The 12129-nt window shown below is 41.9% G+C and overlaps 1 protein-coding gene across 2 annotated transcripts; it reads left to right on the top strand.

Annotated features, from left to right (window-relative positions):
- Positions 1 to 534: 534 nt before the first annotated feature.
- ATF3 (activating transcription factor 3) lies at positions 535 to 10080 on the top strand. 2 transcript variants are annotated; one of them, XM_068185722.1, is made up of 4 exons: positions 535 to 686; positions 5025 to 5185; positions 6094 to 6201; positions 7147 to 10080. In XM_068185722.1, exons 1-4 carry the CDS (start codon positions 548 to 550, stop codon positions 7342 to 7344), a joined length of 606 nt encoding a protein of 201 aa, XP_068041823.1. In that variant the 5' UTR covers positions 535 to 547; the 3' UTR covers positions 7345 to 10080. The 2 variants fall into 2 exon arrangements, with proteins under 2 accessions (XP_068041823.1, XP_068041824.1); XM_068185723.1 differs by having other exon boundaries at positions 558 to 686; positions 4942 to 5185.
- Positions 10081 to 12129: the final 2049 nt, after the last annotated feature.

The following is a 12129-nucleotide window of genomic DNA, read 5'->3' as shown; positions in this document are numbered from 1 at the left end:
CATCTAAAGTAGCGAGGGGAGGAGGGGGGAGAATGGTAGAAACGGGGGACTGGGGGGGTCATGAACAATTTTTTTTCCTCTAGAGAAAGATCACACTTTTCAGTCCTTTCGAAAAATACACATTTGTCACTATTTTTTCTTCTTCTTTTTTTTTTTTTTTAATTGTTGTTGTTGTCGCTAGAGGGACTTTGATTTATTGTCAGAAGCAAAATGGCCCAGAGAAAGAAACTCTCGGAGTCTTAATATAAATAAATAAATAACGGGGAGAATGGTGAAGACGGAAGGAGAAGGGGTCTGTCGGGGTGCCGAGGGATGCTGCTCGGCCCGGCTCGGCGCGGTGGTGTCGTTCCGTTCTGTTCCATGCCGTGCGGTGCCGTGCCGTGCCGTGCCGTGCCGTGCCGTGCCGGCGGGGAAGCCTTGCATCACCGCCACGGCCCGCTTCCCTCCTCCCTCTCTTTCGGAGAGGCTATTAATAGCATGACATCAGCCAGGGACTCGCCGCCAGAGTAAATACCAGCGCTGCCCGCTCGGCTATAAAAGGGGGGTGATGCAACCCGGGCGAGCGGCAGAGGAGCGGGGAGCCGAGGGAGCTGCTCTCCCGCGCGAGGTGGCGGAGCAGCGCGGACCGCGGCGGGGCTGCGGAGCCCCTTCCCTCCTGCCCGGAGAGCGGCGGCGGCGGGAGGAAGGTAGGTGGAAGCAGGAGAGGAGCGCCCGGGACTGCCCGTGCCGGCGGGACGAGGGGCTGAGCTCCGGGGAGGCTGTCCCGCCGCGGAGGGAGGGATGCCCGCCGGGGGACCCGCGCCGCGCCGCCGGCAAAAGTTTCGCCGCCCCGGGCGAAGTCGGGCGCGGCGGTGCCGCCGCCGGCCGTGAGCTCCGGGAGAGCCCCCGGCCCCGCCGAGCTCCGCCGGAGCCCCTCGGCCGCCCGGCGGCGCCGGCCCCGTGCCGGCGCTCACATCTGGGGGAACCCCCTGCCCGGGCTGCCGCCAGATGTGAGCCCCGGGGGAGCCCGCCCAGCCCCGGCCGTCCCCGGGCCGGCAGCGCCGCTCGGCACCGCGCGGTGGCGGCCGCGGCGGGGGCACGGTCCCGGCACCCCGGGAGCCGCGGGATGCCCGAGAGGAGCGGCCGCGCCCGGCGCTGCGGGCAGCCGCCGGCGGCACCGCGGGCACAGGGACGGCGGAGCCGTGGCGGGACAGCCCAGGCGATGACAAACCCGCACTGCCGCGCGTAGTTATCGCTGAAGTTCCCATGAACCGACCGGGAAATTCTCGTGACAGCCAGGGATATCAACTCTCCTTGCTGTCCCGGTGTCTTGACGTGAAGTTGATCAGTTGCTAAACTGTTGCCTAAGCAAATCAGGCGTGACACAACGGACAACTTCTTTCAGAGAACGAGTTTCCTGTTGGAAATCGATTTTGCTCCTGGTAACAGCATTTGAGAAGCTGGAAGGCAGCAGAAAATTGTTCGGGAGCGATGTGGGATGTCAGAAAGCTTAAGGTCAACTAGCGTGCACAGAGGTTGTGAACTGTAATTGCTCTTAATGCTGTTTAAGATTAACCTCAGTGGTTATCAAGGTTTATTGCATCAGCACCAGAGGAAAAGGAATTTGTATGAAGAAATAAAACCAAGAAGCACAGTCAGCCATCTGCTGTTAAGCAAGAAAAAACTGAAAGTAGTCACTTTCAATATTAAAATTAAGCAAGCGTATCCTTAAATAATGGAAGTGCACAGCTAGGAAGCCTGTTCGGATTTTAAAATCTTGGCAGATGAGATGTAAAAACTCACTGTAGATGAAAAGAATCATCTTTAAAACAACAAACAAAAAGCAGGGGGAGAACGAATGAATAGAGTTGTTTGAACCTACCTGAATTGGGAGGGTGCCATCAGTAGTAAAACTGTTGAGAATTCCAAAAGCAAGGCTAAAGCAACGAAGCATTAACAGCCCGGGAACAAGCTGTGCCGGTAGCACTGCAGGGCTGAGAAGTGATCAGCACCTCCAGTGGCAGTAACTGCAGAACATATGCATAGTCTAACACAGTAAACAGAGCTTGTATCAGAAAGGCCACGATGGAATCATGCTCTAAGGCTTGATACTCTTATTCCTACTGTTTCCCCAGCCTTCACAGACCCAGAGGAAGTGAGATAGTGCTCTGCATGGCTTTTGGACAGAGGGACAATTTGTACAAAAACTGGGACAAGGAAGGGCAACTTGTCGCATTTTTTTTAAAAGTAGTAAAATAGAATTTTCCTATTTGTAAAACATTTCTGAAAACAGATTTGTTCCTCAGAAACTGCAAAGCATCTACGTGGCTGGAGCAATCAGAGGTGCATTTCAGGATGATTGGGAGGGCAGTGAGCTGTCTGGGCAGGAGAGCAGCAACTTCCTATGGTCAAGGACACTTTCTCCTGCTGTGGGCACCTGACCACTCCTCTTTTTTACACTAGTGACAGGTGGGTGAGAGGACCTGAAGCCATTACAGTAGGGTTTTAGTGGTGTTTGTGGTACACTTAGCACTAACTACTAGAAATCCACAATTAACACAATTTCTCAGGCACATTCTTGGTTTCCTCTGGTGCTGCTGCTGACCTTAATTAAAAGTTCACCTAAACTGAAAAATAATTGAATAAACAAGCAGAGCTTGAAAACTATGAGCTCAACTAATTATTTTGGAGGTTGGAAAAACAGTTTTACTGTTACTTTAAGACTCCTGGTTGGATTGACTTATACAGAATTAACTTTGTTGAATGAAGCCATCACCAGCATTCAAGGACACTGACTCAGTGAAAATAACTGAAATTTCTGCTGGCAGTGAGGGGTTCAATGTCATCTGGAATTAGCCTGTTTAAATTAGTTGAATGGTTGAATGTTGGTAAATGGTAAATAATACTGGGAGGACTTCAGCTGGAAATTAATAGGGCCATTTCTGACTCGCTGGAAAAGGGTAACTGCTAGCTTTCTGAGATTATAGGATTAAACTGTATCAGTACTTTAAATGTGACTCATGAGCAGGGGCTTTCTGAAGAGAATTACATAAATTTCCCAAGGTCTTTCTGAATAACAAATTGTTCCAAATAATTTCCCCATCTTGAATAACTACGGGTGAAATCCTGGCCCCATTGAGGTCAACAGAAAAAGTCCTTTTGATTTCACTGGGGTCAGGATTTCACTCTGAGACTCTGGGAAATGTTCAGCTCTTCTGTGGTGACTGTGTGAGGAAGAAGTGAGGAAGACTGCAATTGGACCTGATCTTTTCCAGCAACAGACAATTAATTCACTCTGCTCTGATTTTTGTGTTTGACTCAGCGATGAACCAGGTTCTATTCTCATTTGCACCAGTGTGGATTTACAGTGTATTTTTAGATATCTCTGAGCAAATTCTATCTTCTTCTCAAGGCACATGACCCCAACATTTCTTGCTGGGTTCCAGAAGTAACGTACAGGGACCTGTGCAGTTCTAGGTTGACCATGTGGAAATTTAGCTTACCCACACTGCTACCCCAAGGCAGATGTTTGCTTACCTGCACTAATTACAATTGACATTCCTGTAATTATTGTGGTTCTAATCCAGAGTAGATAACACATACTGTAATTATCCATACAGCTATTAAAAAAAAACCCAAAACAACAACAAAAATCTACAAACCAAAGATAGCTGGAAAACCAGCATAGTAAAATCCAGTTTAACACAAGTCACTTTATGAACCTGGGAAGTATTACAATCTGTTTTTCTGTGGATTTGCATGTTTGTCCCTTGGACCACACACAAAAGGTGCTCAGTTTTCTTCCAGACCTCTTATCTCACCTCTGCTGTGTGAGAGGTAGGCTGTGACTTGCAGGGATGTGTGCATCAGCAAACCCACTGTGTTTGGATGACTGACTGCTGAGTTTTGCCTCTTTCTCCCTCAGTGGGGCCACCAGTTTTCACAAAGCACATAGGGCCTCTCTCACTTCAAAACTGGCTAAAAATAAATAATGAGAATGACTAAAAAGAGAAAAGTAGAGAGCACTGTTGGATAGGTTTGTTTTCTTCAGAAATCTACTAGAAATGAGGTTTCTCCATGGGTTTACATTTGCATAATTCCCCTAAAGACTCTTCAATCACATTGTTTTATGTCAGCAGAAGATCAATCCATAAATATTTAAGAATTTCAAGCCTCTCATAGAGTGCACATAAGGACAGTTTCAAATTTTACAAGACCAAAGGAATGAAAAAAACGGCTTCACATTTTTCATGAGTCAATCCCTCCAACTCAGCCTGTGCTGTGGAGCCACAGGGCATGTAGAGACTTCTGCCTGTGTGCCAGCTCTTATCATTAACTATTTTTCAGGAGTTTATAGCCAAATATACAACTGTGTGTAAAATTGAGTGTGATAACTTTGTGACAGACCCTTTTGTGGTTAGCAAGTTTCACTTTCTAGTAGAACTCATTGAGCTAAGAATAGCTGAGAACAAGGTATGCTCTGTCCATTTGAAGCTGGAATTTGTGGTGCTATCGCTCTGAAGATGAAGATACTCCCCTTCTATGCTTTAAATAATGATACTACTTATTGGCTTTCTGATTTTTGTTCTTATTTTCTTTCTCTTCCTATTCACTCGATTCACATTTGCCACACACTACCAGTTTAAGTCTTAACAGTATACATACTTGCCCACAATTTTTTAAAATATTAAGTTTTCAGAAAGACCTAGAAATTGTGTCATGTGCTGATACTATTCTTACTTTTAAATACTAACTTTGACTTAACATAAAGTTGAAGTTTCTTTTGAGTGTCCAAATTCTTAACGGCTTGTCTCTGTTGAGAGATTGGGGTAGACTAGGAATGGGGACTGAAGCAATGTAACTGCAGTATTATTCACAGTATGAAACATAGCTCTAAGAGATATTATTTGCCTTTCTAAAGCTGTTGAAAGACTATAAATATTATCTCTTTTTATCTTTCAGCAAAATGATGGTCCAACACTCAGGCCAAGTATCTGCATTAGAAGTCAGCGCCTCCGCAATTGTTCCCACTTTGTCCCCTGCAGGGTCACTGGGGTTTGATGATTTCACAAATTTAACCCCCCTGGTGAAGGAGGAACTGAGGTTTGCCATTCAGAACAAGCGTCAGTTCCACAGGATGTCTTCCACTTTGGACACGGTGACTGTTTCTGAAAGGCCAGTTGAAACATCGGTGCTGAAAACAGAGGTAGGGCTCTTTAAACAGAGTTTTGGTGTGAATGATTAATTCTCTAACAAAGTTTTGCCACAAGACCAGTAATTGTATTAACTATAGAAAACCCTCTGTACCATACTTGTTTCCTCTTAAGCCAGCTGCTTGGCTCTCTGTTGAGTGCTTTGGGCAAACCCTCTGGTATTTCTCATAATTGGAAATTTGATTTTCAATTATGGACTACAGACAATGTTTTACAGTGACTAGAGCAAGTGCTAATCTGGTTTCCCTGCCCAGTGGTGGCTGAACTTGGAATAAGTCACTGCTAAATTTCTATTTCCCTGAGGACAGTCCAGCAGAACCTGTGGGGGTTAAGATATGGATCTGCTATGTCCACACTATGTTTTTGCTTAAAGATGACACTATCCATGAAAGACATTGCTCTTTGAAAGTGAAGAAATAGCTTTGGTTAAGGAAAGAGTTACACCTTGGTCTGAGCTTCTGCAGGAAGCAGAAGGAAGTGTGACAGTATTCCCTTTTTGGTGCTGCCTTTAATTCACTCCTCGCTGCCAAACTCATGACACATCCTCCATTCTGCTCCCTGTGCCCCTCCTCCTTTTCCTCCCTGGGAAATGGACGAGAGATGGATGTGTAGGAGCCTGGGGAGACATTCAGTAAGTTTTTTGAGTACCACTGATTTTAAATGAGCCATCAGATAGATTACATACAGCCCTGCTCCAGTCAGGTTTTTATTGACAATTCTAATGAAGTTCCTACCCTTCTACTGTATGCCAAACAAGGTCAGAATCACATTTTTATGTAAGTCAGGATATGAGCACTGACAGCACTCTCCATGTTGATTTTAAAAATCCAGAAGTTATCAAAATACAGTTCTTCTGTTTACAACATCTTACGGATTTTGTGCATCTGTTTTTGTGGGACAGTTTTCTCCTGAAGAGGATGAAAGAAAAAAGAGAAGAAGGGAAAGGAATAAAATTGCTGCGGCAAAGTGCCGAAACAAAAAGAAGGAAAAAACAGAATGTTTGCAAAAAGTAAGTGACTGGCTAGAATTGTTATAAATCTGTCATCCTGCCAGGATCCAAACAGATAGTATAGGGTACTGTCATAGTAAGAAATCAGAAAGACAACCCCCAAAACTGTGTAAACTCTTAAAAACATTAGTTATGAAAAATAAATGTGCCATATATTAAATCCAAACCTGGGTGAAACTGGCATAAAGTGAAAGCATGGTAGGAGTGAAAAGAGATTACTGCTTCAGTGACCAATCTTGTCTGTGGAGATAATGTTAATTTGAATGTGTACACTGAATACAAAAAGAAGTAAAATCACGTTTCATAAAATATTCACTGTTGAGAGCCTGCAAGCACCTACAAGTAATTTCTGACATCTTAATGAACAGAGTGGTGTGGTAGCTTGAATTCTCTGTCCTAGAAGCCCAGTCACATTTTCACCTCAAATGCTGTGATAGAAAACTGTATTTCAGTAGCACCAGGCCTGTATCTAGGTATACAGACCTGTATATTCCTATATGTACGGGCAGGGAAAAAAGCTATGTTTGTACTTTGCTAGCTTAACATGGGTTTATAGGTATGTGACCCGATGTTCCAGGGAGTTAAGAAGCAGCATAGATAATTTTGGGGCAATTTTTGACCCAAAAAGCTCAGAATAATTTTGCAGAAGATAACAATAATGCTTCGGGTACCTGTCACAGTAAGTGAATACAAGTTTGAATTTTGCTTTTCAACTTCCATTACATTCTTTAGAGGCCAAAGGAGGTAGCTCTCAATCTGGTTTTCAGGCCATTACTGGTTGGGGAAGGTACAGTTTCATCATTACAGCACACTGAGAACATGTGATTCCTTTCTCTGCCAGCCATACGCTTTTCCACCCATAAAAGACAACAACTATATGAAAAAAAAAAACAGTGACTTACTATTTGAACTTCTCAGTGTAAAATTGTGTGTCCTTTTTGCTAGGAATCAGAGAAGCTGGAAACGATCAACGCGGAGTTGAAAGCCCAGATCGAGGAGCTGAAGAATGAGAAGCAGCATTTGATATACATGCTAAATCTGCACAGGCCCACGTGTATAGTCCGTGCACAGAACGGAAGGACACCTGAAGATGAAAGAAATCTTTTTATTCAACAGATCAAAGAAGGCACATTACAAGGTTAAGTGATACGGCAAACGTGGAAATATTTAAAATGTTTTTGACAGCTACCAGAGTCCATGGGGGAGTCTGACATAATGTGTAGGATTCTATTAGTCAAGAGCCTTTAGGAAGGGCAGATTGCTTTCATAAGTGGAAAGAATAATTTTGGCTTGCCAGTGATTCTTGCCCTTGGAAGATCTGGTCTCAATCAAATTGAAGAGCCTTCTGCCTCCAATGTAGGGTTTGCACCTGTCATACTTGCTGTTCCTAGGAGCTACAGACAACAGCTTCTGAAGTTTTAGCTCTCTGCTAGTATACAGTAACTGCACTCACGAGGTTTGTGCTAGAACACTAGGACTTCCAGTGATGCACGTGGTACAGACAGCTGTGCTGGATGGACACTACTCTTCCTTGTTGCTGGTAGGGAAAGAAGACTGAGCATTTTTGAATTTCCAGGAGGATGGTTTCTGGCAGAATGTACTGATGTGTAATGTTGCATTCTAACCTAACACACACACAAAAAAAGAAAAAACAACAATCCTGTAGTTCCAACCAAGCTTTGTTATTTTTTTCACAACACTCGTGGGTTTTTTCTGTGACTCATCTCAGTAGTGACTGAATTTGAAGGGTCTAGTAAGTGTGACAAAGAAATGTTTCTTGCAAAACATCTATGTAGCCTAGCTTGTATTTTATGAGCTATCACCCCAGATACTAGCCCTTGGGGACTAAATTTTTCCTTGAGTTGCTGAAGAGCAGCTTGTACCATCATTTAATGACTTGGTGACTTGAACCCACTGAATTGGAAAGAGGAAACTAACTGTGCAGGAGTATTGATAGAGGTTTTGCTCAAGTAAAGAACTGCAGGAGTGAATCCCAGGCTCCTGGACCTTGAAACAAATAAACATTTTTTAAAATTAATCTAGGATCTAATCTTTCAAGCCTTAATTCATGCTATTACCCCTCAGTCACAGAAGAGGTTCCATGGATTTCAGTGGGTCTGCTCATGCAGATAGCTCTTATAGGCATAAGAGCTTGGCAAAGATTTTTCCATCCTGGTCAGGATTGCTTCTTTTTGCAAGATGACTCAGAGGGAAAAATTATGATAGTAGCTACTTTGTTATACATTTGAGTGGCAACTACAGTCGATCAAAAGTGTTACTTAGAATCTAAAGGAGGCAAGAGTTTTGATGTAGTGAATAATTGTTTAATTTTTTATTAAATACTAACCTTGGATGTTTTTGAACTGGTAGAAGAGCTGCTGGACAAAACAGTTGGAGCTATGAGTGTTGAAATTCTGATGTTTCTGTGAAATTCTCAGATTGTTTATTTCTATAAAATATACCCTTACAATTTTTTTGTAAAAGAAAATATTATTCTTATTTATCACTAATACCATAATGAGCAGAGCTAATAAATACTGCAAGCAAGATAAAACTGAAAACACAGGTGTTGCGCTGTCTTTTTACTTTTATCTCTTGGTGTTTAATATTATATATTTCTAAACTTCACCAGTTGTATTTGAGACACCATTATTACAAACACTTATCCTTCATCTTTTTTGAAGATGAGGCATTGAGTGTCTTGAATGATTGGGTGCAGATATTGTACCTTCCAAGATTCTGTATCTCCATCAGTGGTGTCTGACTGTTCAATGTCACAATTTAAACAAAGCAGAATACAAGTGGAGCTTACAGTGCATAATATTTTACACCAGTTCTGCAGTGTTGAAATTGTGTGTTCTAAAGGCTAAACTTGACGATACCTCAGCCATGAGCTTCTTACCCTGCAAGTCTTGCATGAGTCCATCACATATTGTACCTGGTCCTCATATGATTGTTATATTCTGCAACAGAACTACTTAGTACCATTTCCTAAGATCTGGATATATTATAATGTCCTATATCACGTGTAAAAGGTATGTACTTCATGTATCTGAAAAGTGAATGTATTACAAAGATGACATTCTAGGTCCAATTCTGTCTTAAGAATCTGTGATCTTTCTGTATATTGGAAGGAGGTTCTATTGACTTCAGTGAGAGTTTTTTTCATGTCCTGTAAGCAGAGTTTGGAGCCTCTGTGGCAACTTCTCCAGTTTAAAGGGCAAGTTCTACATGTAATTGGGCCAGCTGTTTACCAGACAACAGATCTACATGAAGAGTGTACAATAAACTCGTCAAAAGATGTTCATTATTTGACTTCTGTAATGTAGAAATACAAAACCAAGGCATTGCCCCAGTATTGTACACCTTGGCTTTGCTTTTTGCCTCTCAAATACCAGCAGACAGGGCTGTTTGTGTCATAATTGGTTATAAAGTGTTACCACAGTGACTGTAATGACAGAACTCATGTGTCTCCCTTAGGGAATTCATATGGTTGCTTTTAACCATATCACCGGTGACGCAGGCGTCATGCTTTTGTTGCTTGATCTTATTTACTCAGCATGCCAAATGTCAATATGGTACCACTACTATTGTCAGAAGATAATCTATTTTTATTTCTTTACACGTGCAGTCATAGCTGCTCTGTACTGCTTTTGTATGTGTGTGTGTGTGCGTGCTCCTGCACGCTGCTCTGGAAATGATGGTACTCAGGGTCACTTGAGTGTGCCCAGGAAAAGAGTGTTTAAACAGCTACACAGTATGTTGCATGAGTTTTCTCAAAGTATCCTTTATTCAGGACAACCCTTAAACGCATTAAAAAGCAGTTTGTTTTCTATTTTGAAGTTTGTTTTGATACTTTAATAAAAAAGACTTAATATATATTTATTCATGTGTCATTTAATTCATTCTACATGTCAAGGTCCAAGAGCAACTTCGTTGTCTTGAAACAATATTGAGATATTAAAACCCAAACACTTTTTGCAGGTTTGCAACAATGAGCATCTTATAAAGTGAAACTGGTACTGTTCACTGCTTGTCAAGGTATAAACAAAATTCTGTTATTACAAGGCTGATTGTGAATTCCAGGCTAACTTTTTATTAGTGGCCTAGAGCTGGAAAGTAGAACTCCTGAACCTTTCTTAACCTTACAACCAACTAGCTGATAGCTATTTCAACTTTCTGATTCCCTAATGAGTTTAATACTTTTGCTCCTCTGAAGCCTTAATATTTCTAGATTGCTTTCTATAATTACATGGAAGATACTAAGGAAGTATGGCATGATTAGGGCTTTGTTTTTTTTCTCTGTGTCTGTGTATTGGTGTGTGTGGGGAGAAACAAGAGGAAAGATGAACAAAATGTTCCCTCCTGCTTTTCTGTATCTACACACCCAGACAGAAGTCCCTGTGTTTTGACAGCCGGTGATGTGGACAAAAACTTTTGGCTTCAATCCATTGCAAGCAGTCATAACTTGTAACACAGAAGCCAGATAGAAGGCCAGGAGCTCCAGGGATCAGGAAATCCATTGCTCTATTGCAAAATCCAGTTAAAAATATCATCTGGAAGGAAGATCTAGGCCACTCTGAGCTTGAATGTTTGCTTTCCTTATTGGTCCATCCATTTACAGCTGTGCAGTCCCCATAAGTATATTCACCCTTTGATGCATTCTCCTATAGCTGCTACTAAACTCTGCTTTTGAATACTCAGTTCAACACTAAATTGGCTAACTTAAAAATCATCTGCCTGGCCTGGTTTAGAAAACCTTACCAACAAAATTAGGGCTATGATTTCATGCACTGGTATTTTACAATTTATTTTTAATGGTATGTGTTGAAAGCATGAAACCACCATTGGTCTCTGACATATTCCTAATAGCATAGTTGGTATTCCTTGAGCAATTATATGCCACACCTTCTCCTCAGGTCTTGCTCTAGATGCCAAATCTCTCTTTCCAGGCCCATGTAGACCTCAAAGCATACTGGGCTTTACACTGTACTTCAACAAGGAGCATTTTCTATTTCTTTTCTAGCTCTTTCCCTGATATAAATGAATAAATAGCAATATTAAAGGTGAGTAGAGACAATGGTTTATACAAGGCTGGAAATGTTTAATGAAATTGAATGGCCACAAACTTACATTTACAATAACTTTTCTGCCTGGGTCCATTGGAATTTGAAGTTATTGATTAAAGGGATAGCTTTGCTAAAGAATCTGGATGATTTTTGAGTAATGAAAATAAAAGTGTACAACTGTTTGTCACTAGCAAAAGAGTTTTGAAAATAAAATGTATTTCATCTTAGGAAATTCTCAAATCCAGGATGATGACTGTATCTCACATCCATTTCCCTTGGTGGTTTTGGTTTCCCTGCCTCCTCCCCTCCAGCACAGTTGTGGTCTAGGTGCAAGTCTCACTCAGGCTGGCCATTGCCAGGTTTCCATGTTTGCCCAGTGCCCCCAGCTGGAGACCTTGAGAATCATCCTGCGATTAAATGCGCAATAATATTAATTAACATTATTAGTTTCTAACGATCTTCATTAGTTTCTAATTACAGCAATAGAATATTTTCATTTCTATAATAGATGCCATTCCTTTTTAAGTGTATTTAAGATAATGAGTGACAATATTTTTTAAGAATCCTGTTGTTTAAGAATCATTTCCTTAATAGACACTCTGAGTCAGAACTGCTGACTCTGGGGATAAAAATAGTTATTTGCTAATTTTCAATGCTGTTATATCTTCAAAGCCATCACAGTTAAAAAGAGAATACACTGGAATCTATTCTTAATACAGCATCAGTTCTGGCTGCAAATACTTACTATTGCTGACAGTGATCCATTAACCAAAAAAACCCCCAACCTAATGATTTTCAGACCCCAATGTAAATGTACTAGAGCTGACACTCAGACAAAATTATTAGATCTATGAAATGA

Source organism: Anomalospiza imberbis, chromosome 3 (genome assembly GCF_031753505.1).
Source record: "Anomalospiza imberbis isolate Cuckoo-Finch-1a 21T00152 chromosome 3, ASM3175350v1, whole genome shotgun sequence".
NCBI lineage: Eukaryota > Metazoa > Chordata > Aves > Passeriformes > Viduidae > Anomalospiza > Anomalospiza imberbis.
This window is presented reverse-complemented; position numbering and strand designations above follow the sequence as displayed.

Bases quoted from the DNA above. Each gene is read 5' to 3' on its own strand.
- ATF3 (XM_068185722.1), top strand. From the start codon at position 548: ATGCAACCCGGGCGAGCGGCAGAGGAGCGGGGAGCCGAGGGAGCTGCT. The intron at 687-5,024 runs GTAGGTGGAAGC...TGTCCCCTGCAG, and splicing joins GCGGCGGCGGCGGGAGGAAG to GGTCACTGGGGTTTGATGAT. The intron at 6,202-7,146 runs GTAAGTGACTGG...CCTTTTTGCTAG, and splicing joins AAACAGAATGTTTGCAAAAA to GAATCAGAGAAGCTGGAAAC.